Source organism: Oryctolagus cuniculus, chromosome 18 (assembly GCF_964237555.1).
Source record: "Oryctolagus cuniculus chromosome 18, mOryCun1.1, whole genome shotgun sequence".
In the NCBI taxonomy this organism is placed as follows: Eukaryota; Metazoa; Chordata; class Mammalia; order Lagomorpha; family Leporidae; genus Oryctolagus; species Oryctolagus cuniculus.
The window spans coordinates 22,684,702-22,712,539 of record NC_091449.1 but is presented as its reverse complement, the minus strand read 5'-3'; the positions used below and the strand labels follow the sequence as shown (position 1 = coordinate 22,712,539).

Sequence of the window (27,838 nt, the reverse complement as noted above, 5' to 3'; positions counted from 1 at the left end):
GATGCCAGCACTTCAGGCCAGGGTGTTAACCCGCTGCACCATAGCACCAGCCCCGAGAAGTCTTTTTTAAAATAGAGGACTTTTCCCCACTTTGTGGCTTTCTAAGTCTGGAATTTGCAGGTCTAACAAGCAAATTAGATACAACAGGATCTAAAACAAAAAGATTGAATCGTTATTAGAGTACCTAAGAAATGTGTTCTCTAAACCAGGAGCAGGTTTTCTCACAGAGAGAGGCATGTAGGCCTGGCCAGGTACGTATGAGGCCCGACCTCTCTCTGTCTTTACATGGGATAGTGGAAGAGACATCATAAGAAAGGTGTGAACCTCTTGAGGGAAGACGCCCTGTTGACTCCATTACCTAGGCGGCCTGGGAGAAGAGCTGGCTTGAACAGGAGGTTAGTACAGAACAGGCGGCACTTCTGAAAGGAAGATTGCAGTCCTGCCTGTCCTGACCCGAGGCCTTGCCCTCAAAGGCAGTAGTTATCTTGGAAGCTGGCAGAGTAAAGGGCTCTTTGAGCTTGGAGCCAGTAGGATCTGTGGTTCTAACCTGGGATCCCTTCAGCCCCAAGGCAATTCCATTCACCCAGCTCTTGACAGAATTTGGTAGAGGCTGGCTTTTTTCAGGATGGCTGTTTGCCCCATCTCCTGGCTTTCCAAATTGAAGCCTGATGCCATTTGGGATGGACTGGCCTCACTGGGTCTTTTTGATGGCAGAACACTGTGTAAAGTAGCTATTAGTTGGCTTGACAGCTATCTTTACATTCCTCCTGCTAAAGCAGACCACAGAGGCATCCTCTAGGATGTCAGTTAAGGGGTTGTTGCGTTCTGTCCTTAATCTTTGGTGGCTGAGCTAGAAGTCTGTAGTCACAGGCATGTTTTGACAGTTTTCTTTTTTTTGAAACAATGCAGTGCCCATGAGGAGAGCTATGTTCTTTAAGTAAGATCAAAACATGAAGATCGTTTCACTAATTTGTCTATAAATTTTGTTATTAATTTGCCAAGAACAACTTTAACTTGGACTTTAGAGGGAGCAATGAGCACTGTATTATACCTCTAACTATATTGTTTTTAGATAAATAGTATACCTTTATGGTTGCAAATACCTAACACAAGTGCAACTTGTTTGACCAGCAGACCCAAATGCAAACATGTCAATAACTTAAAAAAAATTTTTTTTTATTAGTTTTTCTTTACCAACAAATTGAGAACAGCCTATTTATCATATTTATTTAAGTCAGGTGCACCAGAAAGGTAATTTGTGTTAATTTAGCAGTTTTTAATAATTTTTATATAGACACACAATCTGCACATAAGTATCTGGCTCCTGCCATCGGATCAGCCCGGTGCGCCGGCTGCAGCGGCCATTGGAGGGTGAACCAACGGCAAAAAGGAAGACCTTTCTCTCTGTCTCTCTCTCTCACTGTCCACTCTGCCTGTTGGAAGAAAAAAAAAGAAAAGAAAAGACAAAAAAAAAAAATTAATGGGGCTGGCTCTGGTGCAACAGGTTAACGCCCTGGCCTGAAGCGCCGACATCTCATATGGGCGCTGGCTCCTGGCTTCAGATTGGCACAGCTCCGGCCATTGCGGCCAATTGGAGAGTGAACCAGCAGATGGAAGACCTCTCTAACTCTGACTTTCAAATAAAGAAATCTTAAGAGTGTTAATTTTTTTTATCTATGACGTCAGTAACCACCTGAGGCTCTTGACATGAGCTGCATAGGTTAAGGAAGCCTTTTGAGTCCACAACTCTCAGTATTTGGACAAGGCCATAAGCAAAGTGGAAGTTCTCGCCTCCCTTTAGAGAAAAGTACATCCTCTTTTGATGGCTGCTGCTTTCCACTGGGGCCTCACGGAGATCCTTCATGTAGAACATTTTTTGCCACAGTGTCTTAGCTTTCTATGCTTGACATGTAAAACAAGTCCATATTTAAACAGACTTTTAAAACTTTGAAACTTTTAGAACTCAGCTGTTTTTAAACAAGTAGAACTTAATGAGACAAGGATTATCTCAGTAGGATACAAAAAGACAATTTTCCCAAATATCTATTAACACTTATGTATTTCATCAACCTCATTGCTTTTACAGAGGATCAGATTTTAACCTTACGTCAAAAAAAAAAAAAAGATTGATATTTAGCAACTACACAGATTGTTAGGGTTGGAATAGCTGGGGTTCTGGCCTTTTGTACCCCCCCCCCCCCCGCCGCCCCGGGATGAGAGAACTGACATCAACGGAGACAGGTCACTTCATTAAGGCAAAGAGGGAAAAGCATCCTGTTCTAGAAAAGTCTGGTCTGGAGTGCACTTGGGGCTGGGGTTTTACCTGGTTAAGGAGGGAGTTTGCCACTGTCGCTGTGGGGGAGGGAGAAGACTTTGCAGCTGGTGGAAAGTGGAACTAGGGGGCTCTGGGAAGCCTTGGGAACTTTCCTCAAATCTAATTAGAAAGCTGCCCTGTGCAGCTCATCTATTTAATTAGTTGTTTTGCAAGGAGTCTGGGGGAGGTTGCACCTGGTTCCCCAACCAGAGGAGGTTGCACTGGTTGTCAGAAGGAAGGGAGGAAATGGGGAGGGGGTGGGCTGAGGGCAGAAGGAATGGGGAAGGGGCCATGAGCCCTTTACAGATGACTGAAGATACTGGCATTGTATCATACTTTGTCTGAATTAATGTCAGAATTACATTTATATGGAATTTTATTTTTATAAAACTGGAAATCAGTTTTATCAACCTGAGATCTGTTAAATGGCCATTTTTCATTTAGTCACCTGCTGTCTGGCCAGGGTTAACATCATTGCAGAACCTGTAATGGTTGCATAGAAGCCAATAGGGATTACAGTTGAAGCCTTCATAGGTAAGCAGATGACAGCCACATTTCATTCCCAGGACAGATTTCTCTTTCTTTTTGGACCTTGGGAAAGCCTCTAGCACAACTTCAATGGTGTCAGCTAGAAACAAGTTTAAGTAAAAGACAAAGGCCTCTGCCACACTTGGGGAGGCTCGGTTCCTGCACCCTGCTTGGCTGTTGCCGTGAGAGCACACGCTCTTGTTCTGCAGGGAGGGCTCTGCTCCGGCACTGAACCCTGAGCTGCTTCCCGCCCTCTGCTTGGCGGGCTCCACTCTTTCCTTGGGGTGAGTGTCCGGGCTTTTTTGTTTGTTTGTTTGTTTGTTTGTTTTTTGTTTGGAGGCCAGAGACTAGTTAAAGCAGTGAAAACAGATTTTATTCAGTACCTCCTGAGGAGAGCTGAGCTCCATTACCAGTGGTGCGGAGGTGCCTGGGTGTTTTAAAGGGAGGGCTGGGGTTGGCACAGCTCAAGGGAAGAGTGAGAAGAGGTCATTCAGGGTAAATGCGGTGATCCCAGCTGTGTGTGCTAGCTGGAAGTTATGGAAGTTAGCACGCTGTCTTCTTGCAGAAACTGGCATGGCGGCCCTGGCCTCATAGGAGTGGCTACTGAGCAGGGACACACTTCCAGATTTGTAAGCTTTTTTGAGTGAAGCCTCTAAGAACGGAAGGTTGGGGCCTGCCTCAGATGATAGCCTGAACAGTCAGTTCTTCTGGCATTGTGGAGCTTTCTCTGGCAGGCAGGCAGGCAGGCTTGCTTATTTATCAGTTTTATTTAAGAGTGACAGGGGGTGGGGGAGAGAAATAGCTCTTATCTACCGATATACTTCCCAAACGCCTACCATGGCCAGGACTGGACTGAAGCCAAAGCTGGCAGTAGGGAACCCATTCCAGGTCTCCTGCATGGGTAGCAGGAACCCAGTTGGGCCATCACTGCTGCCTCCCAGGCTCTGCATTAGCAGGAAGCTGGAGTCAGGAGCTGGAACTGAATATTGAATCTTTAGCACTCTGGCGGGGGGATTCAGTGAGTGTCATGACTGTTAGGCCACATGCTCACCACTCAAGTGAGCACTTTAATGAATAATTGCAGTCATCCCAGGGTTGTGGCCTTGTGCTGCTGGAAGCCGGAATCTGGTTGTCTCTGAGTGCGAAGGACTGAATGGAGCCACATGCCCGGAGTGCTGTTTCTAGGGGCAGCAGCTGTAACTGCGTGCTCCTCTGAGCCCTGCACTGCTCACTTACTCAGTACTCCTTGCTGTCTCCCCCATTGCCGTTCAGGACTTGGCAAGGGTGGGAGGGGTGTTGATGTGCAGACATCAGGGCTCCCTCTATGGCTGTTTCAGAATTTCTCCCCCTAATCCTCACTGGCACCGACAGCTCTGATTCCCCGAGCCACAGTGTGACTTTGTGTTACGTTGTTGCCACTCTGTACAACTGGGAGGTGTTCTGGGATAGTGCCCAGTGAAGTTCCTTCTTTCGAGGGTCAGCTCTCCAGTGTCTGTTGCTTATGCTAGCTCTTCATTTATTTTGTGTTTTTTCAGGGTTCATAATTGTGCTGTGTGTGTAACTTATACACTATTTTGCCCTTGCCAGAATGACTGCTGTTCATTTTCCAGTTATTTATTATGAGAATAGTCAAACATTCAGAAAAATAATACGATTACTAAGATGAACTCTTCTATTCCTGCCACTGGTAACTTAGACGCCATATCTCTGGGTGTTTCTGCTTCCATACCTTTTCAGTAGACAGAGTTAGGGAAAACCTCTGAAAACTCGTGAGTTCTGGCCGGCGCCGTGGTTCACTATGCTAATCCTCCGCCTGTGGCGCCGGCACCCCAGGTTCTAGTCCCAGTTGGGGCGCTGGATTCTGTCCCAGTTGCTCCTCTTCCAGTCTAGCTCTCTGCTGTGGCCCGGGAAGGCAGTGGAGGATGGCCTATGTCCTTGGGCCCTGCACCTGCATGGGAGACCAGGAGGAAGCACCTGGCTCCTGGCTTCAGATCGGCGCAGCATGCTGGCTGTAGCGGCCATGTGGGGGGTGAGCCAACAGAAGGAAGACCTTTCTCTCTCTCTGTCTCTCACTGTCTAACTCTGCCTGTCCAAAAAAAAAAAAAAAAAAAATCATGAGTTCTTTTTTAAAATTTAATTTTATTTATTTGAAAGAGTTACAGAGAGAGGTAAAGACAGAAAGAGTGTTCTTCCATCTGCTGGTTCATTCCCCAGATGGCTACAACGGCCGGAGCTGTGCCAATCCGAACCCAAAAGCTTCCTCCAGGTCTCCCACGTGGATGCAGGGGCCCAAGGACTTGGGCTATCTTCTACTGCTTTCCCAGGCCACAGCAGAGAGCTGGATCAGAAGTGGAGCAGCTGGGACTCGAACCGGCACCCATATGGAATGCTGGCGCTTCAGGCCAGGGCTTTAACCCACTGCACCACAGCGTCTGCCCCAAATCATGAGTTCTTAGTGATGTTGTCAATCAAACTTAATTTTGGGGGGCTGGTGCTGTGGCATAATAGGCTAAGCCTTTGCCTGTGGTGCCGGCATCCCTTATGGGCACCAGTTCATGTCTTAGCTACTCCTCTTCTATCCAGCTCTATTGTATGGCCTGGAAAAGCAGTAAAAGATGGTCCAAGTATTTGGGCCCCTGCACCTGCATGGGAGACCCAGAAGAAGCTCCTGGCTCCTGGTCTCGGATCTGCCCAGCTCTGGCCATTGTGGGCATTTGGGGAGTGAACTAGCGGATGAAAGACCTTTTTCTCTGTCTCTCCCTCTCTCTGCAACTCTACCTCTCAAATAAATAAAATCTTTTTAAAAATTTAATTTTCCATTTTATAATTCTTTTCCCTAACAATAAAAATCTTGGTTTCTAATAACAAGAGTAGATAAGACCCATTCAGAGAATTCAGTCGAAGTTTCATCCTTATTCTTTCTACTCCATTCTTTTCTCCTGTAGGAGGTAATCTGTATTTGTTTTGGTTCATCTGCTGTCATTTAAAAAATATGAGCAGGCTGTATATATATTCATACTTATTTTTCTTACACAGAAAGAATGCTAAAAATGTTCTGAACCTTTTATATATATGGATGTTTTAATAGGTATTTTAATAATAAGAATATTTTTAATATTTATATTTTTAAGCTACAGGAGACCAAATAGAACTGATTTCTTTTTGAGTTGTACTACATAATTGAGAATTACATATTATTGATTACATGTTTTAAATTTTATCTTTGGCTCTTTGGTATGACCATTTAAGAGAAAGGTAGTTGTCAAAAATGATAGATCACTTAAATTAGAAAGTTACATGGTTCTGAGGTTTATTTGGTTTTAAAAGAAATCATGCATGATTTTATAATCTTTTAAAAATTCTGCAGGTTGAAGACCCAGATTGCTTCTGGGTTATTATAAAAGGATGTAGTCCCTTTTTGGATCATGAAGTCGACTATCAAAAACTAAATAGCGCCATGAATGGCTTCTATAACAGCATGTGTAAAGATACAGAAATAAAACCATCAGTGTTGGAAGAAGGACAGGTATGTATCTGAATGCACTTTATTTATTGTATCTTTATTATTTATTTATGTGCCATCAGTTACCCGTAAGCAGGTTTTGAAGGTCTGGGTTCTGCAGGAGGCAGCCTGTGAGTTGGTGCTGGTCAAACTGGCTGTGAGTAGTATTCTCTGGCACCCCCTCCCGGGCCTGAGCTCTGTGCCTTTTGACTTAAAAAAGCAACTTATAAAAAGTAGTAGCAGCCAGGACTTGAACTGACACACATATGTGATGCCAGCACTGCAGGCAGTGGCTTTACCTGCTGCACCACAGCACCGGCCCTGTTACTAGGCTTTTTAATTTCTGCTTGTTTGCTGGGTGAACATGATCTCTTGTTTTAACTTGCATTTTTTCACTTGCAAAGTTGGGTATCTCTTTAGTGTTTATTGTGTGTGTGTGGAGAGAGACTGATTTACCTGTTATTTTAGATTGATATTTCTCTTTAGTTATTTGACTTTATCTTATTAGAAATCTAATATTTGTTTAAAAAGAAAAGCTCATTAAGTATTTTTTATGTGAATAGTTTTAGAACTGCTATATTGTACTTTATCCTTGTAATTTTTTTTATTCGAAAGTCAGAGTTAGAGAGAGAGAGAGAGAGAGAGAGAGAGAGAGAAATATCTTCTATCTACTGGCTTACTCCCCAGATGGCCACAATGGCTGGTTCTGGGCCCGGTGGAATCTGGGAGCTCCATCTGGGTCTCCCATGTTGGTAGCAGTGGCCCAAGCACTTGGGCTACATTCTGCTGCTTTTCCTAGGCCATCAACAGGGAGCTGGATTGGAAGTAGAGCGGCCTGGAAATGAACCGGTGCCCATAATGGGATGGTGGCTTCACAGATGGTGGCTCCACCTGGGACCCCGTAATACCTGCCCCCTGTAATTATCTAGATGTAGTGTAGATACTACCTTTCTTAGTAAAAATAAAAATAACTACTACTTTTGAACATTGATTATGTCTAGGCTGTGGGGTAAATGTTCTCTATATACTTCCTCGTTTTTTTTTTTTTTTTTTTTTTGTAAGAGTTAGAAGTAGAGTCAGCGAGAGAGCGAATCCATTCCTTCCATTGGTTCTCTCACCAAAAATCCGCAGTGGCCAGAGCTGAGCTGATCCAAAGCCAGGAGCCAAGAGTTTCTTCCAGGTCTTCCACGCAGGTGCAGAGACCCAAGGACTTGGGCCATCCTCTACTGCTTTCCCAGGCCATAGCATAGAACTGGATCAGAAGAGGAGCAGCCAGGACATGAACCACTGCCCATATGGGATGCCAGCACTGCAGGCTGGGCTTTAACCCACTGCACAACAGCACGCCTCCCCCCCCCCCCCCATTTGATCTTTAAAACAACTCTTGGAAGGAATGGATCTTGTGATACAGCCGAGTAAGCCACTGCTTGGGGCACCTTTGGTTCCATACTGGAGTACCTGATGTAAGTCCTGGCTGCCCACTTCCAGGACAGCTTCCTGCTAGTGCCCTAGGAGACAGCAAATGGTGGATCGAATCCTGAATACCTGCCACCTGTGAGGGAGACCTGAGTGGAGTTCCTGGCTCCTGGTTTCGGCATGGTCCAGGCCCAGTTGTTGGAGACATTTGGAGAGTGAACCAGTAGATAGAAGATTTCTCTCTCTCTCTTGCCCTCTCTGATGCTCTGCCTTTCAAATAAATAAAAATGAATAAACATTTAAAAAACTAAAATAACTCTTGAAGTATGGTGGTAGCATATCTGATAGATCCAAACAAGAGAAATGTAAAATATATTATTCTGATCTTGACTTTTTATTTTATTTTTATTCCTTCTAAATACTGGTTTCTCCTGATTTTCTACTGCCTATACCGTTTCCTATGATTTTCTTTCCAAAGCATAGGCGAGATGTAGAAAGGTTAAGTTGATAGAGATCAAATGGGAGGTGGCGAATGGGTGCTCTAGTGGGCAGAGTGAGGACCATAGCAGCCGCTTCCCCACAGCTGCCCCTACACTGTTGGCTTAGCCGACATGTACTGATCCCTCTCTGTGCCAGCCTGTGGAGATGCAGTGATCCCAGAATCGCTGCCCCAGGGAGCTTGTGTTTTGATTTGTCACAGGTAACTGATGTTGCAGCAGACAGTGCCAGGTGGTGAGCACAGGTCACCTCACTGGGGCCCTGGGATGTGAGTTTGTGTTGGTGCAAGCAGCAGTGTGGAGAGAGGTGTGTCACAGGAAGCAGCTGGGGTCTTTATCCCCACCCAGAGCAGGGCCAGAGCTGTGCTCTCTGTTGTGTGCATCGTGTGCTTGATTGGTCATGCAGAAAGAGCCCTGTGTGTGGTTTACAAAGCAAGGTTAGTGTACTAGCCTTGGGGTTTTGTTTAATGAAGTTGCCTGTTCACTGTTTCAGACCTGCCAAGAAGTGGGACAGTGCCGCTATTCAGTACTTTCAGAATGTCCTGAAAGGACTAAGAGTCAAAGGGAGCACATAAACAAGTCTAGTATCTGCTAACACCAACCGATAGAATAAATAAAGGGGAGAGTGATCCAACATGGGAAGTAAGATACTCAGCAGACTCATAGAATGGCGGATGTCCTAAATAGCACTCTGGCCTCAGAATCAGCCCTAAAGGCATTTGGATCTGGCTGAAAAGCCCATGAGAGTATTTCAGGCATGGAAAGCCAAGACACTCTGGCAAAAAGATCTCTCTGAGTGAGATCCCAGTGGAAAGAACAGGTCTTCAAAGAGGGAGGTGCCTTTCTCTGAAGGGAGGAGAGAACCTCCACTTTGACTATGACCGTGTCTAAACAAGATAAGAGTCGGAGAACTCAAGGGGCTTCCATAGCCTTGGAAACTCATAACTGGTGCATAGGGAGATTACTGATGCCATAAACAGGAGTGTCAATTGGTAAAATCAACAACAGGAGTCACTGTGCACTTACTCCTCATGTAGGATCTCTGTCCTTAACGTGCTGTACACTGAGGCTTAATGTTATAACGAGTACTCACACAGTATATTTCACTTTGTGTTTCTATGGGGGTGCAAACGATTGAAATCTTTACTTAATGTACACTAAACTGATCTTCTGTAAAAAAAAAAAAAAAAAAGAAATTATCAATTCCCAACTTGACTTTCACTGGGATGAAACATGAGAATAGGTCTGATCTGATTTCATCATCATTTAAAAAAAATCATCTATTATTTTTCACTTTATGTTTCTGTGTGGGAGCAAACTGTTGAAATCCTTACTTAAGGTATACTAAGCTGATCTTCTGTATATTAAGATAATCAAAAATGAATCTTGATGTGAATGGAAGGGGAGAGGGAGTGGGAAAGGGGAGGGTTGTGGGTGGGAGGGACGGTATGGGGGGGAAGCCATTGTAACACATGAGTCGTACTTTGGAAATTTATATTCATTAAATAAAAGATAAAAAAAAAAAAAAAAAACAAAGCAAGGTTAGTGTACTAACTAAAGTGTCCTTGGCCCTCACCGGAGTGTTGCAGTGTTCCCACTGGTTTCCTTTTTCTGGTCCAGGGTCTGAGCCAGGCCTCCAGCTCGCCTCCAGTGTCCTGTCTGGTTAGTCTCCCAGAGTCTGGGACAGTTCTTCAGTCTTCCTTCATGGCCTGGACGCTTCTGAAGAGTCCTGGTCAGTTATGCTGCAGAGGAACGTTCAGTTTGACTTGGCCTGATGTTCTCATGATCAGACTGAGGTTGTGCGTGTTGGCAGAGAGAGAGAGAGGTCTGCCATCCACTGGTTCACCCCCCAACTGACTGTGACGGCTGGAGCTACGCCGATCCAAAGCCAGGAGCCAGGAGCCAGGAGCTTCCTCTGGGTTTCACACACAGGTGCAGGAGCCCAGGGACTTGGGCCATTTTCTGCTTTCCCAGGCCATAGCAGAGAGCTGGATCGGAAGTGGGGCAGCTGGGACTAGAACTGTCACCCGTATGCCATGCCAGCACTGCAGGCAGCAGCTTTACCTGCAACACCACAGTGCCAGGCCCTAGCAGGCATTCTTAATTTGCTACGGTGAGGTTCACTTTTTCCATCATTCCTTCTACAGTTTTAAAACTTTAATTATCTTTTTAAAAAAGATTTATTTATCTATTTGAAAGTCAGAGAGAGAAGGAGAGACAGAGAGAGAAGTCTTTCATCTACTGCTTCCCTGTCCAACCAGCTGCAATGGCCAGAGTTGAGTTGACCTGAAGCCAGGAGCCAGGAACCTTCCCTGGGCCTCCCACATGGGCACAGGGGCCCAAGCACCCGGGCCATCCTCTGGTGCCTTCCCAGGTCATTGCATAGAGCTGGATTGGAAGTGGAGCAGACAAGATCCGAACTAGCACCCACATGGGATGCAGGATGCTGGCACCACAGGCCTAGGCCCTAACACGTTGAACCACAGCACTGGTCCTTTATTTATCTTTTTTGAAAAAGATTTTCTTGGCCAGCCCCGTGGCTCACTAGGCTAATCCTCTGCCTGCAGCGGCGGCACCCCGGGTTCTAGTCCCAGTCAGGGCGCTGGATTCTGTCCCAGTTGCTCCTCTTCCAGGCCAGCTCTCTGCTGTGGCCTGGGAGTGCAGTGGAAGATGGCCTGAGTGCTTGGCCCCTGCACCTGCATGGGAGACCAGGAGGAGGCACCTGGCTCCTGGCTTCGGATTGGAACAGTGCACCGGCTTCAACGCGCCGCCCGTGGCAGCCCCTTGGGGGGTGAACCAACGGAAAAAGGAAGACCTTTCTCTCTCTCTCTCTCTCTCTCTCTCACTCTCTCTCTCACTCTCTCACTCTCACTGTCCTACTCTGCTTGTCAAAAAAAATAAATAAATTAAAAAATATTTTTTTTAACTTTTATTTAATGAATATAAATTTCCAAAGTACAGCTTATGGATTACAATGGCTTCCCCCCATAACGTCCCTCCCACCCAGAACCCTCCCCTTTCCCGCTCCCTCTCCCCTTCCATTCACATCAAGATTCATTTTCGATTCTCTTTATGTACAGAAGATCAGTTTAGCATACATTAAGTAAAGATTTCAACAGTTTGCTCCCACACAGAAACATAAAGTGAAAAATAATAGATGATTTTTTTTAAATGATGATGAAATCAGATCAGACCTATTCTCATGTTTCATCCCAGTGAGAGTCAAGTTGGGAATTGATAATTTCTCTTTTTTTTTACAGAAGATCAGTTTAGTGTACATTAAGTAAAGATTTCAACAGTTTGCACCCCCATAGAAACACAAAGTGAAATATACTGTGTGAGTACTCGTTATAACATTAAATCTCACTGTACAGCACATTAAGGACAGAGATCCTACATGAGGAGTAAGTGCACAGTGACTCCTGTTGTTGACTTTACAAATTGACACTCCTGTTTATGGCATCAGTAATCTCCCTATGCTCCAGTCATGAGTTTCCAAGGCCATGGAAGCCTTTTGAGTTCTCCAACTCCTATCTTGTTTAGACAAGGTCATAGTCAAAGTGGAGGTTCTCTCCTCCCTTCAGAGAAAAGTACCTCCTTCTTTGAAGACCTGTTCTTTCCACTGGGATCTCACTCACAGAGATCTTTCATTTAGTTTTTTTTTTTTTTTTTTTCTGCCAGAGTGTCTTGGCTTTCCATGCCTGAAATACTCTCGTGGGCTTTTCAGCCAGATCCGAATGCCTTTAGGGCTGATTCTGAGGCCAGAGTGCTGTTTAGGACATCTGCCATTCTATGAGTCTACTGTGTATCTCGCTTCCCATGTTGGATCACTCTCCCCTTTATTTATTCTATCGGTTAGTATTAGCAGGTACTAGACTTGTTTATGTGCTTCCTTTGACTCTTAGTCCTTTCATTATGATCAGTTGTGAACTGAAATTGATCACTTGGACTGGTGAGATGGCATTGGTACATGCCACCTTGATGGGATTGAATTGGAGTCCCCTGGTATGTTTCTAACTCTACCATTTGGGGCAAGTCAGCTTGAGCATGTCCCAAATTGTACATCTCTTCCCTCTCTTATTCCCACTCTTATGTTTAACAGGGATCACATTTCAGTTAAATTTCAACACTTAAGAATAACTGTATTAATTACAGAATTAAACCAGTCATATTAAGTAGAACAGACAAAAAAAATACTAACGGGGATAATGTATTAAGTTGTTCATTAACAGTCGGGGCTATGCTGATCAAGTCACCATTTCTCATAGTGTCCATTTCACTTCAACAGGTTTCCTTTTTGGTGTTCAGTCAGTTGTCACCGATCAGGGAGAACATATGATATTTGTCCCTTTGGGACTGGCTTATTTCACTCAGCATGATGTGTTCCAGATTCCTCCATTTTGTTGCAAATGACTGGATTTCATTGTTTCTTACTGCGGTATAGTATTCTAAAGAGTACATATCCCATAATTTCTTTATCCAGTCTACCGTTGATGGGCATTTAGGTTGGTTCCAGGTCTTGGCTATTGTGAATTGTGCTGCAATAAACATTAGGGTGCAGACCGCTTTTGTGTTTGCCAATTTAAATTCCTTTGGGTAAATTCCAAGGAGTGGGATGGCTGGGTCGAACAGTAGGGTTATCTTCAGGTTTCTGAGGAATCTCCAGACTGACTTCCATAGTGGCTTGACCAGTTTGCATTCCCACCAACAGTGGGTTAGTGTCCCTTTTTCCCCACATCCTCGCCAGCATCTGTTGTTGGTAGATTTCTGTATGTGAGCCATTCTAACCGGGGTGAGGTGAAACCTCATTGTGGTTTTGATTTGCATTTCCCTGAGTGCTAATGATCTTGAACATTTTTTCATGTGCCTGTTGGCCATTTGGATTTCCTCTTTTGAAAAATGTCTATTGAGGTCCTTGGCCCATCTCTTAAGTGGGTTGTTGGTTTTGTTGTTGTGGAGTTTCTTGATCTCTTTGTAGATTCTGGTTATTAACCCTTTATCTGTTGCATAGTTTGCAAATATTTTTTCCCATTCTGTCGGTTGTCTCTTCACTCTCCTGACTGTTTCTTTTGCAGTACAGAAACTTCTCAATTTGAGGCAATCCCAGTAGTTGATTTTGGCTTTGACTGCCTGTGCCTCCCGGGTCTTTTCCAGAAACTCTTTGCTTGTGCCAATATCTTGAAGGGTTTCTCCAATGTTCTCTAATAACTTGATGGTGTCAGGTCGTAGATTTCGGTCTTTAATCCATGTTGAGTGGATTTTTGTGTAAGGTGTAAGGTAGGGGTCTTGCTTCATGCTTCTGCACGTGGAAATCCAGTTTTCCCAGCACCATTTAGTGAATAGACTGTCCTTGCTCCAGGAATTGGTTTTAGATCCTTGATCAAATATAAGTTGGCTGTAGATGTTTGGGTTGATTTCTGGTGTTTCAATTCTGTTCCATTGGTCTATCCATCTGTTTCTGTACCAGTACCATGCTGTTTTGATTACAACTGCCCTGTAGTGTGTCCTGAAATCTGGTGTTGTGATGCCTCCAGCTTTGTTTTTGTTGTACAAGATTGCTTTAGCTATTCGAGGTCTCTTTTGCCTCCATATGAATTTCAGCATCATTTTTTCTAGATCTGAGAAGAATGTCTTTGGTATCCTGATTGGAATTGCATTGAATCTATAAATTGCTTTTGGGAGAATGGACATTTTGATGATGTTGATTCTTCCAATCCATGAGCATGGAAGATTGTTCCATTTTTTGGTATCCTCTTCTATTTCTTTCTTTAAGACTTTGTAATTCTCATCGTAGAGATCTTTAACGTCCTTGGTTAAGTTTATTCCAAGGTATTTGATTGTTTTTGTAGCTATTGTGAATGGGATTGATCTTAGCAGTTCTTTCTCAGCCATGGCATTGCTTGTGTATACAAAGGCTGTTGATTTTTGTGCATTGATTTTATATCCTGCCACTTTGCCAAACTCCTCTATGAGTTCCAATAGTCTCTTAGTAGAGTTCTTTGGATCCCCTAAGTAAAGAATCATATTGTCTGCAAAGAGGGATAGTTTGACTTCTTCCTTCTCAATTTGTATTCCTTTAATTTCTTTTTCTTGTCTGATGGCTCTGGCTAAAACTCCCAGAACTATGTTAAATAGCAGTGGTGAGAGTGGTCATCCCTGCCTGGTGCCAGATCTCAGTGGAAATGCTTCCAACTTGTCCCCATTTAATAGGATGCTGGCCATGGGTTTTTCATGAATTGCTTTGATTATATTGAGGAATGTTCCTTCTATACCCAATTTGCTTAGAGTTTTCATCATGAAAGGGTGTTGAATTTTATCAAATGCTTTCTCTGCATCAATTGAGATAATCATATGGTTTTTCTTTTGCAGTCTGTTAATGTGGTGAATCACATTGGTTGATTTGCGAATGTTGAACCATCCCTGCATACCAGGGATAAATCCCACTTGGTCTGGGTGGATGATTTTTCTGATGTGTTGTTGTATTCTATTGGCGCGAAATTTATTGAGGATTTTTGCGTCTATGTTCATCAGGGATATTGGTCTATAATTTTCTTTTAGTGCTGCATCTTTCTCTGGCTTAGGGATTAAGGTGATGCTGGCTTCATAGAAAGAATTTGGGAGGATTCCCTCTTTTTCAATTGTTCTGAATAGTTTGAGAAGAAATGGGATTAGTTCTTCTTTAAATGTCTGGTAGAATTCAGCAGTGAATCCATCTGGTCCTGGGCTTTTCTTTGTTGGGAGGGCCTTTATTACTGTTTCGATTTCTGTTTCAGTTATGGGTCTATTTAGGTTTTTGTGTTTTCATGGTTCAATTTTTGTAGATTGCATGTGTCCTGGAATCTATCCATTTCTGATAGATTTTCCTGTTTGCTGGCATACAAGTCCTTGTAGTAATTTCTGATGATTCTTTTTATTTCTGTGGTGTCTGTTGTTATGTTTCCTTTTTCATCTCTGATTTTATTGATTTGGGTCTTTTCTTTTTTTTAGTTAGTTGGGCCAATGGGGTGTCCATTTTGTTTATTTTTTCAAAAACCCAGCTTCTCACTCGGCTGATTTTTTGTAAATTTTTTTTGGATTCAATCCTGTTAATTTCTTCTCTGCTTTTAATTATTTCTCTTCTACTAGATTTGGGTTTGGTTTGGCTGCAGTTTTTCTAGGTCCTTGAGACGCGCTGAAAGCTCATTTATTTGGTACCTTTCCAATTTCTTGATATAGGCACCTATTGCTATTAACTTGCCTCTCAATACTGCTTTTGCTGTATCCCATAAGTTTTGATATGTTGTGTTGTGAAAACTTCTAAATGTTCTTATCATAAATTTTTTGAAATCCATATCTTGCATTTCTTCTATCTCATCATCTTCATAATCTTGGCTTGGGGTGTTTTGTTTATTTGGAGGCATCATAGTGTCATCGTTGATTTTGTTCCCTCGATTTCTGTGTTTGTTGCTTGGCATAGTTAATTCTTCTTTCATCACTGTGCTTTTTTTTTTTTTATACTATGTCTGTGTTAAGTGGACTGCCTGCTGTTGGAGGAGCCTTGGAGGCTTGAGATGGGTGTGGCCTGAGAGCTCTGCTTGGTTCTTCTGGGTTACGGGTGTGCAAAGGTGACACCCTCAGGTTATGCGTGGTAAATCTCTCCTTTTTATTTATTTATTTATTTAGGAGGTAAGTAATACCGCACCGCACTGCTGTGCAGAATTGATGGTATTTAGCTTCAGATCTCTGGCTTCTACCCAAAGAGTCTGTGCAGGCTCTGTTTCTCCTCTGGACTCCCACTGGGTTGCCTAGGCTACTGAATTGTAGTGACTCAGTTCCTTAGCTCTCCCTAGTTGTTATCTAAATCCAGAGTGAAGGCCTGCTCTTTGTCTCTTGCTTGCCTTTGCAAGGTTGGCAGAGAGAGAAACTCCTCTGTACCAGTACCCCCCCACACACACCTTTTTTCCTTCTCTCCCGTAGTCAGTCTGGTGAACTTTCCCGCTCCCCTCTAGATTCTGACCACCATTTCCCCGCCAATGTCTCAGGTTACTGAGCTCACCTCCCCTTCCAGCACCGATGTGTGGACTCAGAGCCCTGGGCGTCCCTGCTCTCCCTGCTGGTGTCTGTGTGACATCCACTCCCCTTCCTGCACCGGCACACAGACCATGCAGCTCCCGCAGCTCGGCTTCCACGTGGTGGGCGACCTTGTTCTCCCAGTAGGTCCTCCGAGTCACAGCCACTAGATCTGGAAGAGTTTCCTCTGCAGTTTTTTCCTGATCCTTTTTCTAGGCTACCATAACTCCACTTTTATTAAACTAAATTTTCCCGCACTATCTGTGTGCGCCCTCACCGTTCCGCCATCTTGGCTCCACCCCGTCCTTCAATAAAAATATTTTATTTATTTGAGAGGTAGAGTTATAGACAGAGAAAGACATAGAGAAAGGTCTTCCTCTGCTGGTTCACTCCCCAAATGGCTGCAGTGGCAGGAGCTGAGCTGATCGGAAGTCAGAAGCCAGGAGCTTCTTCCAGCTCTCTCACAGGGGTGCAGGGGCCCAAGCACCTGGGCTATCTCCTACTGCTTCCCAAGGCCATAAGCAGAGAGCTGGCTTGGAAGAGGAGCAGCTGGGACGCAAACTGGCCACATACAGGATGTGGTGTGGCAGGTGGAGGCTTAGCCTACTGTACATAGCACAGGCCCCTATTGATCTTGCTATTTCTTTGAAAGGCAGAGAGACAGAGATCCTCAATATCCTGGGTCACTGCTCCTGGAGTCTCCCCCTGTCCCCTGTAGTGACACTGCACACCCACCCCTGTGGGCCCTGCTGAGGCCCTGACGGCGGCTCCTCCAATGCCTCTGTCCCCAGGTGCCGTTCCCCCTGGCTCTGAGGATGCGGGACATCTACATCCTGGAGGGCGAGCACATGCTCCCAGCCATGGCATACACGGCCGTCAAGATCCATAACAGTGAGTCCTCAGGGCCCACAGAGGCCCGGGTGCTGGGGACGGAGGAGCTGGGGGTCCCCCTGCCTGTCCCTCGTGAGTAGGGCTTGAGGGAGGGATGAGGGGGTTGGGGAGGCCTGGGTTCCCTTCAGGAGGGCACTGAGAATCCCCCTGTTGCATCCCCAATCCCAGGCCCCCACAGACCACAAGGAGAAGTGGCCAGGGTCATCCCACTGTCAATTGGCCCCTGAGCAGTCCCTCCAGTGCTTGGCTTGACACCCAAGACATACTGGCCCGATGACCACAACTGTCTGCACACAGGACCCTCCTAGGACAGGTGGGTGGGTTCCCACCTGCATGTGGGCAGGGCTAGAGGGAGGTGGGGCTGTGGGAGACCCTGTGCAGTGAGGGGGAAACAGGCCGGCAGAGAATCCCCTTCAGCCATCTGAGAACCCCTGGAAGGCCCAGGTAACCTGAGCCCAGTTGTGGGGGCCGAGTGCACTCCTGTGAGCAGGGCTGGGCACAGAGGCAGGCGCTGGGGGCCCCCGTGGCAGAACACAAGGGCAACTGAGTGTGGGCTCTGCAGCCCTAGCCTCGGGCCAACAGAAGGCAGCGGGACCCGGAGCATCGCTGGCCTCTGGGCTGCGGTGGGGAGGGGTCCCCGTGCTCATCCCCTGCTGCTGCTGCCATCAAGGACCTGAGCGCCTGGGTCCCCATGCAGAGCAGAGATGGGTTTGTCCCAGCTCTGAGGCTCTAAGTGGGGGCCCAGGTGCAGGCTGTCCAGGCACTGGGGAGGCCCCACTGTGCCTCCAGGTGCTGCCTCCCCTGTGTGCTCGTAGGACAGTAGCAGTGACAGCCCAGTCTCACCAGGAAAGAGACAGTGGCCCAGGGGCAGAGGACACAGGGCACCCCTGCCACCTCTTTAGAAACTGCATTCCCTGTTCCCAAGGGCCTAAACCGATCTCCATGTCTGCCCCACAACCCCAGCTCTCACCCCCATCATCTTAGGCTCAGTTCCTTTCCAGCCATGTAGGAGGGACTCAGATGTGGGTAACTCAGCGAATGCACTGTTAGGGCGCAGGAGTTCAGGTGGGGTAGGTGATGGGGTCCTGAGTTGGTGCCTCAGTCCCCAGAGATGAGAGTGAGGTGAGGAGTTCAGGGCCATCCACCCTGTGGGGCTGTGCAGGAGGAGCCGGTGGTGTCCCAGGGCTCCCCTTGCCCGGGCTGCACACACCCTCCCCTCTGGGGCCAGCAGCCTGGAAGAGTCCTCAGCGTCACACGTGGTGATGGGGACCCCAGGGTTTTGTCGGGGCAAGCACCGAGCAGGCCAGACGGGGGCTGTGGTAAACAAACCGTGTCTCTTCTTGCAGCCAAGGCTATAAAACGGTGCAGCAGGCCCCTGGGGCAGGCACGCGTCTCCCAGATGCACGTTCCTGCCCCCACTGCTCCGAAGGCCAAAATCACCATTCAGGACACAGTGGCAGTGTGGGAGCAGACCAGGGGTCCCGCTACTCGTGCAGTGATGATCCGTCCTCCAGAAAGCTTTGGCCTCTGCATCGCCGAGAGGGAAGGCATGGAGGAGGAGGAGAGCTGGGAAGGCAGCCCAGAGCCCCTCGGCCTGGGCTCCCCTGTGGGGACCGCAGAGTCTCCAGCTGCGGCCAGCCCCACAGAGTCTCCAGAGTACTCGAGGAGGTGGGGAGGCCTGTGCCAGTGCGCCAGTCTCCCTAACCTCAGCAGGCCAGAGCACAGGGAGGACAACTCCTCCGACGCTGGCAGCCGGGAGGGCCTGTGGATGTGGGCTCCTCCACGGGCCTCAGAGCCCCCAGAACCAGGGCCCATGCAGGCTGTCCCTGCCTGGGGGCCACGGCTGAAGACTTCCCCCTACTGGCATGGCAGCCCCACGCACTCTGGGGACAGTCACGGGCTGGAGCCGGCCAGAGCCAGCCCTGGGCTGGGAGACCAGGCCCGCGTGCCCTCCCTGGCCAGAGGCCTCCTTACCTCCTATTCCACAGGGCACCTGGATGATGGGTGCCTCCTAGAAGAGAGGCCGAGTCCACCATCTGTCCTGCCCAGGCTGGGCAGCAGCCTTCCGTGTGTCTTCACGGCATCCTATGCACTTGGTTGAGCCCCCACCGCCCAGGCTCTTCCTGGGGCCAGGACACCCTGACACTGGAAGACAACAGCCGTGCCAGGAGCCACTGTACTCTCCTCCCCACCCCCCTCCCCCACCGCCACCCTCAGGTGGTGCTGAGCCTGTATTAAATTGTCCCATGGAAAGGAGTTTGCTCCAGTTTGTGACCCCGGTGCCCAGCGGCAGCAAGCTTCCCCGTGTTCCTGGGGAGATGGGTGGTTCCACAGCCCCCATCCTCAGGCAGAGACCCGCTCAGGACCCTGCAGGCACAGAAGAAACTCCTGGCTCCTGGCTTTGGATCGGCACAGCTCTGGTGGTTGTGGCCATCTGGGGAGTGAACGAGCAGATGGAAGACCTCTCTCTCTGTCGCTCCCCCTCTTCGTGGAGGAACAACACTAAGCCCTGCCTAGGCTTCATATCCGAGTCACGGCACCATTATGTCGCTCCCCCTCTTCGTGGAGGAACGACACAGGACCCTGCGTTGTTCTTTTGTCTGCTCGGCCCTCCCCGGGTTTGCTGCTGGTTCTTCCCGGGTTGGCTACTATCCCTTCCACCTCCGTGGAAGGGCAGTTCCCCCTGGCCACATTCCCCACTTCCGCAGGGGAGCGGCACACCGCCGGCCGGCTCTTCTCGGGGGCTGCACGGGTTCCCTTAGATGTTCCCCTTAGATGTTCCTGGTGCATGCCGTCTCTCTCCTCCTTTATAGTCCTCCTCCTCCAATCCCAACTCGGCCGCCCACACGCCGAGTACGCTGCTCTCCTCCAATCAATAGCAAGTCCTACAGTTTATTGGTTGAACTGGAGGCAGCTGTGCGGAAGCTGTTCACCTCTCTCCCAGCGCCATATTGTGGGAGAGCAGATGCACAGAACAAGTCCCAATTCCAGTAACTCAGTCTAGTCCGGTTTGCTCCCCACACTCTCTGTCTTTGCCTCTCCTCTCTCTGTGTAACTCTGACTTTCAAATAAATATTTTAAAAATGTATTATGTAAAAAATGAATTATGTATTCAAAATGTAGAGTGGCAGTGAAAGAGAGACAAATCCTTCATCTACTGGTTGATTCCCCAGAAGTCCTTGAGGTCCAGTTCTATGCCAAGCGAAGGTCAGGAACCAGAATTCCAACTGTGACTCCCATGCGGGAGCAGCGGCCCACATATTGGGGCCGTCTTCCACTGCTTTCCCAGGCCTGTTGGCAGAGAGCTGGAGCCGAAGCTGAGCAGCTGGGACTCGAACCAGCTCTCCACTATGGGATGCCATCATTGCAAGTTAGCACCACCCTGGCCCGTGCACTTTAAATGCTAATATCCATGAACTTATTGAAGTCCTCTCCTACCCATGTGAACGTGTCCTTGTTTAGAGACTTCGGAGAAGCAGGCCACGCCCTCAGCTCCTCTGACAGCCCTCATGTTCCTGGAGCTCCCGTCCCTCCACAAGGGAGGGAAACCATGGAGAACTGAAGACGGGAGGGCGAGCCCAAGCGCGCAGGGGTGAGTGTGCACTGGGGCTGAGCCTGGCTGTCGCTCCTACTGGGCTCCCAGCTCCTGCTGGGCTGCACCCTGGGGAGCCCCAAGCACATCAGCGCTCCCCACCAGGCCCTCTTGCTGCTCCTGGCCACAGTGGACAGCAGAAGGCAAGCGTGTGCAGGTGGACGAGAGCAGAGCAAGCCAAGGAAGCGGAACTCGCCTTAGCACAAGCTTCCCTCTACCAGCCCAGTCCTGCCACAGCAAGAACTCACGTGCAGGGCAGGTGCTGGGGCACAGCGGGTTCCACTGCTGCTTAGGATGTGGGCATCACAGGTAGAACGCCTAGAGTCCTGTCCCACTGCTGCTTCCTGGCCAGCTTCCGGCCAGCCCCAGCTGTGCTCCCCTGTGTGGGGGAGGTGAACTTGCAGCTGCAAGACTTCCCTCACCATATGGGTGCTGGTTCCAGTCCCAGGCATTCCTCTTCTGATCTAGCTCTCTGCTATGGTCTGGGAGAGCAGTAGAAGATGGCCCAGGTCCTTGGGCCCCTGCACCCACATGCGAGACCCTGAAGAAGCTCCTGGCTTCGGATCGACGCAGCTCCGGCTGTTGTGGCCATCTGGGGAGTGAACCAGCGGGTGGAAGACCTCTTGCTCTCTCTCTGACTCTGTCAATGCTTCTCTGCAACTGTGGCTTTCAAATAAATTAAAAAAAAAAAAATGGAAGGAGGCCATGGAGGGAGGGAGACTGGGCAGGAGGTGGCAGAGGCAGCAGGGTGGGAGAGGGTGTGTGCGGGGAAGCCAGGGACAGAAGGGAGCTGGGCTCCCCTGGGGCGTCTTTCGGGGAGCACAGGTGCGGGAAGAGATGGAGAAGTCGTGCACGACCCCTGCCTTTTGACAAGGCTGCACTTCTCTGTGTGTCCTGGTTCTGTTCTCCCCACGGGAAGACAAGGACCTGGGCGTCTCTCCCAGCCCAGTCAGGGTCCTCGACACCCAAAGAACAGAATGTGGTCAAATGCCAAGTAGGTGTTTAGAGACAACTGGTCTACCCCGTGTCCCCTAGCCTTCAGGGCCATGAGTGCAAGAGAGAAGCAGAGGAGCTGTACTCCGGCCTGCCCGCCACACTGGCACTGGGTCTCCTGCAGTTCCCATAGTCACAGCAGCCAGTCGTCAGGGTCCCAGCCAAGGTGCAAGAGGCTGAGCTGGCCCAGGGCTCCAGAGGCCCTGTGTGGTGCTTTCTCCCCTTGCCCAGGCAGGGTTTCCACTGGTTCTGCGCCTTCCCTGCACCCAGGCATGGGCCCATGGTCAGGTCCCCGGGAAGAGAGAGGGAGAAGGAGCTAAGCCCTGTGTTAATCCAGGGCTGGACTTGGCCAGTATCAACACACACACACGTGCGCCCTCTGCAACTGCAGGTCATGCAAGCTGTGGCCTGGGTTGGGCGTGGAGCGCCCCACCCCCGGGAGGACAGGCCCCTCCTGTCCCACTGGGGACACAGAGCAGGTATAAAGGGCCCCGCGATGGCAGCGGCTGTCCCTGCACCATGAAGCCTGCTGCTTGCCTGGTGCTGCTCGGCGCTGCCTGGCTCCTGTTCTCTCTTGCCAGTGGGTGCCAGCCACGGACGCCTGGGCTGGGGGTGCTCTGGGGGCAGGGGCCAGCTTTCCAGGGCAGTGCTGGCTCCCAGGGCGGGGGAAGGGACGCACCTGCCGTGACCCATGCCTTCCATTTCTCTTCAGATTGTGACATCTGCCGGCTGTGCAGACAGCTGTTTATGAATTTCTGTCAGGACCCTCCGATGAGTATATTTCCTATGTGCAAAATTACCAAAGTGACCCGCTAGTGCTGCAAAACGCCCTTACGCTGAAGCAGTGGGAGATGGGAAACTGACAGCAGAGGAGAAGGGGCACGCGATCAGTGCTGTGGTGAGTCCAGCTGGGCCTGGCCCAACACCGGCTCCTTCCGGGGCCCTGGGGAGGGGCACTGCTCGTGCCCACCACAGCCCAGCCTGGGACTCTGTGGGAAGAACCTCCAGATGAGGATGCAGAGTTGGGGGCCGCCCCCCCCCCCCACGGTGCGGGAAAGGACAGGGAGGGAGACTGTGTGGACCCGGAGCCCTGGGCTCCATGGCTGTTCAGCTCCCCCAGGCAGGCCCAAGACCCTCCAGGGCCGCTGTCCCCACGGCAGCCCTGCCTCTGTGTAAAATCTCAGCTCTGGCCTCCCTGGCCACAGCCTCTCCAGCGCCCGAGTCGAATCTTCTCCAAGCGGTGACCACTGGGTGCTGTCTGCCTTCAAATCTCACTAACTCACCCTGACCCCTCAGGTGCCCTCCTCCACCCCCAGACCTCATGTTTCCTTCTCCCTGGACCCCAAACGGCCATCTGGGGCTCCGGAGCCTGGAATTAGACCTCCAACAGCCCTTCCTGTCCTCCCGGGCCTGGCGACAGCTGGGGAAAAAGCAGACCAAACCCTGACTGCAGGTGGAGCACAGTTGGGGACGGGTACTGCTAGGCTGCAAGTGTGCCAGAGACAGAAGGGGCCAGCGGACTGGGGTCTGTGCATTCCTGGAGGCCCCCGGTGCCACTGCCACCTTGCCAGGCCTTCTGTGTAGCCCCTGCCTGTCCCAGCCTCGCCTGCACCCCCCACAGAGAACCTCCCCCCTCATTCCTCATCAAGGGAGAGATTTTTAGGAGAGCTTCTCAGGCACCCAGGGTGTAGGAGAGGATCTGACTTCAGCTGCCCAGATCCAGTGCCAGGCTGCAGCTCCTCCCCAGGAAGTGCCCTGTGCCTGTGCCCTGCAGGTGTCTCTAGGCCCCGGCCTCACCAGGTGTCCCGACTTCTCTTTGCAGAGTAAAATCTTCTCAGATCCTCTTTGTTAAGGGAGCCCTCCTGGCCAGAAGACCCAGGGCCACCCTGGGCCTACATTCTCAGCAGGTGCAGCCCCGCGCACTGGCGGCCTCTCAAAGGAGGAGGCAACAATAAAAGCCCGCATTGCACAGAGTCTGCTCAGTGCTGGACCGGACACCGGGCGTGGGTGTGGGAGGCGGGCGGTGCAGCGGGGCCGGCTGCCGTGACTGCCAGTGGCGGCTGGATCCAGGGCTGTCCGTGTTGTTCCTGCAGGGGTGCAGTGTGGGGCGGGGTGGGGGGGGTGTGGTCTCCGTCGGCATGGCCGAGATCCGCAGGACACACGCTTCACTGACCAGGCGTAGCCGGCTAGCCAGCTTCAGAGCGGCAGTGAGAGTCCCAGCGTCACCGTGAGCACACTGCGGCTCAGAGCCGGGGCGCGTGCCCAACTGCACAACAGCTGCCACTCTGCTGTCCCGCCCTCTGCAGGGAGACCCGCTCGGCTGCTCATTTTGTGGCCGTGCACGGTAGCAGTGGTGCCCACCTATAGATGGATATGAGACCTCCCACCTCCAGGCCCAAGGGACATAAGGGGTGGGAAGGGGTCCCTGACCAGACAGAAGGACCTAAAGGTCAGGGGGCATGAACGCCCCTGGCCATGATCCAGAAATCCTCTCTCGTGCCTCAGCTGGTCCCAGTGCTAACCCCCAACTGTGGACGCAGCTGTGACCCCGCAAACACACCCCGCGTGGGGTCTCCCGCACAGTGGGCCCAGGGTCTGGGTGTCTGCGGTGGCTCAGCCCTGTGGTCATGATGCTGCCGCCTGTCTCAGGCCCCCCGCATTCCTGTCTGTGCCCTCTGGGCCTGGATCTGCCACCTGCCCCCTGCTCTGTCACAACTCACTGAGGGCACTCGGCACAGGGCTGTCTCGGGAGAAACATCTGTGTCATCCTGGTGACCAAGGAGCTGCTGGGAGGCCCAGACAGTGGCCGCTCCTGTCACCGGTGGCTTGCTGGAGGGGGGCAGGGTGGGCTGATTCTTTTCCTGTTTCTCCCACACTTGTACCTGGGCTGGCTTCACAGAGAGAAGAGGTCGGGGTGGGCGCTCCAGGCAGCGGTGAAGTCCCGGATTGGGGTGCCCACATCCCCAGTCAGAGGGCCTGGTTCTACTCCCAGCTCCTTGGCTGCCATTCCAGCTCCCCGCTAATGCACACTCGGGGGTTCAGGTGGCACCTGCAGGTGGTGGTCCAAGCACTGGGGTTCCATCACCCAGGAGGGAGGGAGACCCAGATGCATTTCCTGCCTTTGGCTGGCCCAGCCCTGATTCTGGGAGCCCAGCACTCATGCCTTCCCAGGGCCCCACCCCATCTCACCTAGCAACCTCCTACTCTGCCCACCTCTTAAAGGTCCCACACCCCTCTTGGTGCCACAAACTCTGTCTAAAGCACTTACCCCAGGGGAGACCTGCTCTTTGTGCTCACTGAGCTCTCTCCACAGAGGAGCAATGGGGGACCCCTGCCTCTGCAGGAGTGAAAGGGAGCCCAGGGGACGGGAGGGCTTGGGGAGCAGAGACCCCCTCATTACCCCACCTGTGGGACCCTGGGGCTGTGTCCCACCAGACTCCGTCCGACAGATGCAAATCTATGTGCAGTGAGGACACAGGCGACACCAGGTGTCTCGGTCAGCTCTCTGCTGCTGTGACAGAATCCCACAGACTGGGGCGATGTCCAAGCCACACGAGCTGATTGGCTCACGTCTCTGGAGGGCCTTCATGCTGCATCCAACATGGTGGCCAACATCCCATGGGGGTGCAGGGAGAGGCGGGTAGAGTCAAAGATGTAGAGAGAAAGAGGGAGAGAAGTAGAGGAACTTGCTTTTATTTTGAACTTTAATTTTTATTGTTTAAAGATTTATTTATTTTAAGGCCTCAGCCACTGGCCACTGCAGGCCCATGCTGAGGGGAACAGTGGATGGAAGCAACCACACCCCAAGATCCATGAATTAAACATATGTAACAACACCTTGATGATAAGGAAACATTTGTAGCAACAACAATGGGAACTCACCCCTGTGCACCCTAAGCCACCCCAGGAGGCCAGCATCAGTCCATGCAGGAGCTGGGTTGGGGCCCATGCACCCATGCTCCCTGCACACGGACTCTGGGAAACAAACCTCCCCCCCAGTGAAGGAAAATGCAATGTGGAGAACACTAAGCCTAGGCATCTGGAGTTTGAACTCAGGCAGAGAAAGGAAAACGAATGGGCGTCTTCCACCCAATTAGGAACATTACACTGCTGAAGCTGAGTGGTCCCCATTCAGCACTCGCTGTGTTATTTTACAGCACTTTGTGAGTCTTCCAAAGAGTTTACAATGCAATTTAAAGCAGAGACGCTGAGTGGGGAGGGGGAATATAAGAATCAGTTAAAACCCAAGTGTTGCTGGACAGCATCTCTGGACACGACACAGCGGTGCACTCATTCACACTCCACAGAGGAGGCCAGCAGGTGTGTGGGTGACCAGGGCCCTGCACCCTGTGGTCTCCATGCCAGGGCAGGGGAAGTGGGCAGGGAGGCAGAGCAGTGGGCCCTTGAAGGGAAAAGAACCGACTGTGGCCCCCAGGTGGCAGCCTAGGGGCAGTGTGGGGCCCAGGACCAAGGAGGTGCTGGGGGAGGGCTGAGCCACTTTCCCAGGGGGAGCAACCTTGCGATCAGCACCCCGGGGAGCCGCGGGCTTGTGGCTACTCCTGCCTGCGGCCTGACGCGTGCTGTCCCTGTCCTTATGGTCAGCAGCAGCCCGGTGTTACCAGCATGCGGCTCAGGTGCTGGTGCCCAGGAGTTCTCAGTGCTCTGTGCCTGAAGCCCTGGCCCGTGTCCAGGACAGGGCCCTGGTTCCCGCTCTGGACAGGCTGGGCCATGCTGGCTTGAGGTGCTCAGCGGGAGGCTCCCCTGCCTCCATCCCAGAGGACCCCTGTGTCCACCTCCTACAACTCCAGGGGAGAAGGGCTGGAACAGAGCAGGAGGGGCAGCAGAGGGTGGCAGTGCTGGGGTGGGGCCTGTGGTAGGACAGGAGGCTGCTCCCCCGGGAGTCTCAGTTCAGGTCATGGCAGGGCAGCCCCGAGTGTGGGGACAGGTCTATGTGGGACTCCCTATGCGACCTTCTGTTCTAAGAAAGAGGCCTTCACAGTTGGGCTGTAATACAATTGCAGAGGCAGAAAGGAGGGGCGGGAGGTGCCGGTTGCCTGAGACTTGGGACCGTGACGGCAGGTGGCAGAGGGCCCTGGCACCCCTGGTTCCGGGGCAGTTCTGCCAGAGCCCTGCCCTCTTCACCTGGGCCCTGGGGAGAACACAGGCCCCACTTCTGGTGACCTTTAATGAAGCCAGGCCTGAGGACCCTGAGCCCTGCCACAGCAGAGCCACTAGGGATTGGCTGGCAGGCTTCTGTGATGTCACAGTCACTGAGATGCGCACTCTGGGCTGGGAGGCGACCAGAGGCCAGTAGTGCGTCTACTGCCCAACTGACCAGTTGGTAGTGTAGGCAGCAGGCGCATTTCAGAGAATCACATGGATTCGCGATGGAAGTGAGTGGCACTTGCTCTAACGAGCTGTGGCGTGGGGAAGGTCCCGCCAGGGGGGCGGCCCTGGTCTCCCACACCGGATTCCATGGGCGATGTGGTGGAGCTCTGAGTGCTGCCCCTGTGTGCAGAGTGTGTACACAGTCGTCTCATTCCTCCCGCTCTGCTGGTCACCAGTGTTGAATGGGCCTGGGTGTGAGTCTGTGTCTGGACACGGGTTCAAGACTAGGTGTCGGGTCAGCTGGTATCAGGTGGGCAGGGAGGCCGGCTCTGAGAGCCCCAGAGATGCGGGAGCTGGGAGCAGGCCAGGGAGCCCCGTAGACTTGGGACTTGGGCCCCCTGGAGGACACGTGGCTGCCAGCCTGGGGGAGGAGCATCCTTTCCAAGGGCAGGGGAGGCAAGGTGGGGGCTGTCCTTCCCCAACCGTCCGTAGTCAATGAGCTCTGCACAAGTCATAATCCAAGGACCCGGCCACCAGGTGCCCGCCTGCCTGGCTGTGTGGCTGCCCCACCTCTGACCAGGGGGACAGCCCTCAGGGCAGCATTCCTGTGGGCTCCCCAGTGCTGGCTCCCATGTGCGTGTGTGTCTTACAGATTGGATATGAACGCCCTGAGGTCCCGGAGGGCCCAGGAGCGAGCAGAGCTCATCAATAAATATGAGCAGGTACTG

General features: G+C 50.8%; 1 protein-coding gene across 5 annotated transcripts in view; it reads left to right on the top strand.

The window, feature by feature from the left end:
• LOC138846706 (USP6 N-terminal-like protein) overlaps nucleotides 1-27,838 on the top strand; it is a 46,978-nt gene that overhangs the window by 8,585 nt on the left and 10,555 nt on the right. For 2 of the 5 annotated variants that reach the window (XM_070063239.1, XM_070063240.1), the window contains exons 2-4: nucleotides 6,210-6,368; nucleotides 17,098-17,197; nucleotides 18,544-27,832. In XM_070063239.1, the coding sequence (XP_069919340.1) occupies nucleotides 6,210-6,368; nucleotides 17,098-17,197; nucleotides 18,544-19,298 (1,014 nt within the window). In that variant the 3' untranslated portion in view covers nucleotides 19,299-27,832. Of the gene's footprint in view, nucleotides 1-6,209; nucleotides 6,369-17,097; nucleotides 17,198-17,365; nucleotides 27,833-27,838 lie in introns of all 5 variants that reach the window. The other 3 variants (XM_070063243.1, XM_070063241.1, XM_070063242.1) reach the window with 3 other exon arrangements.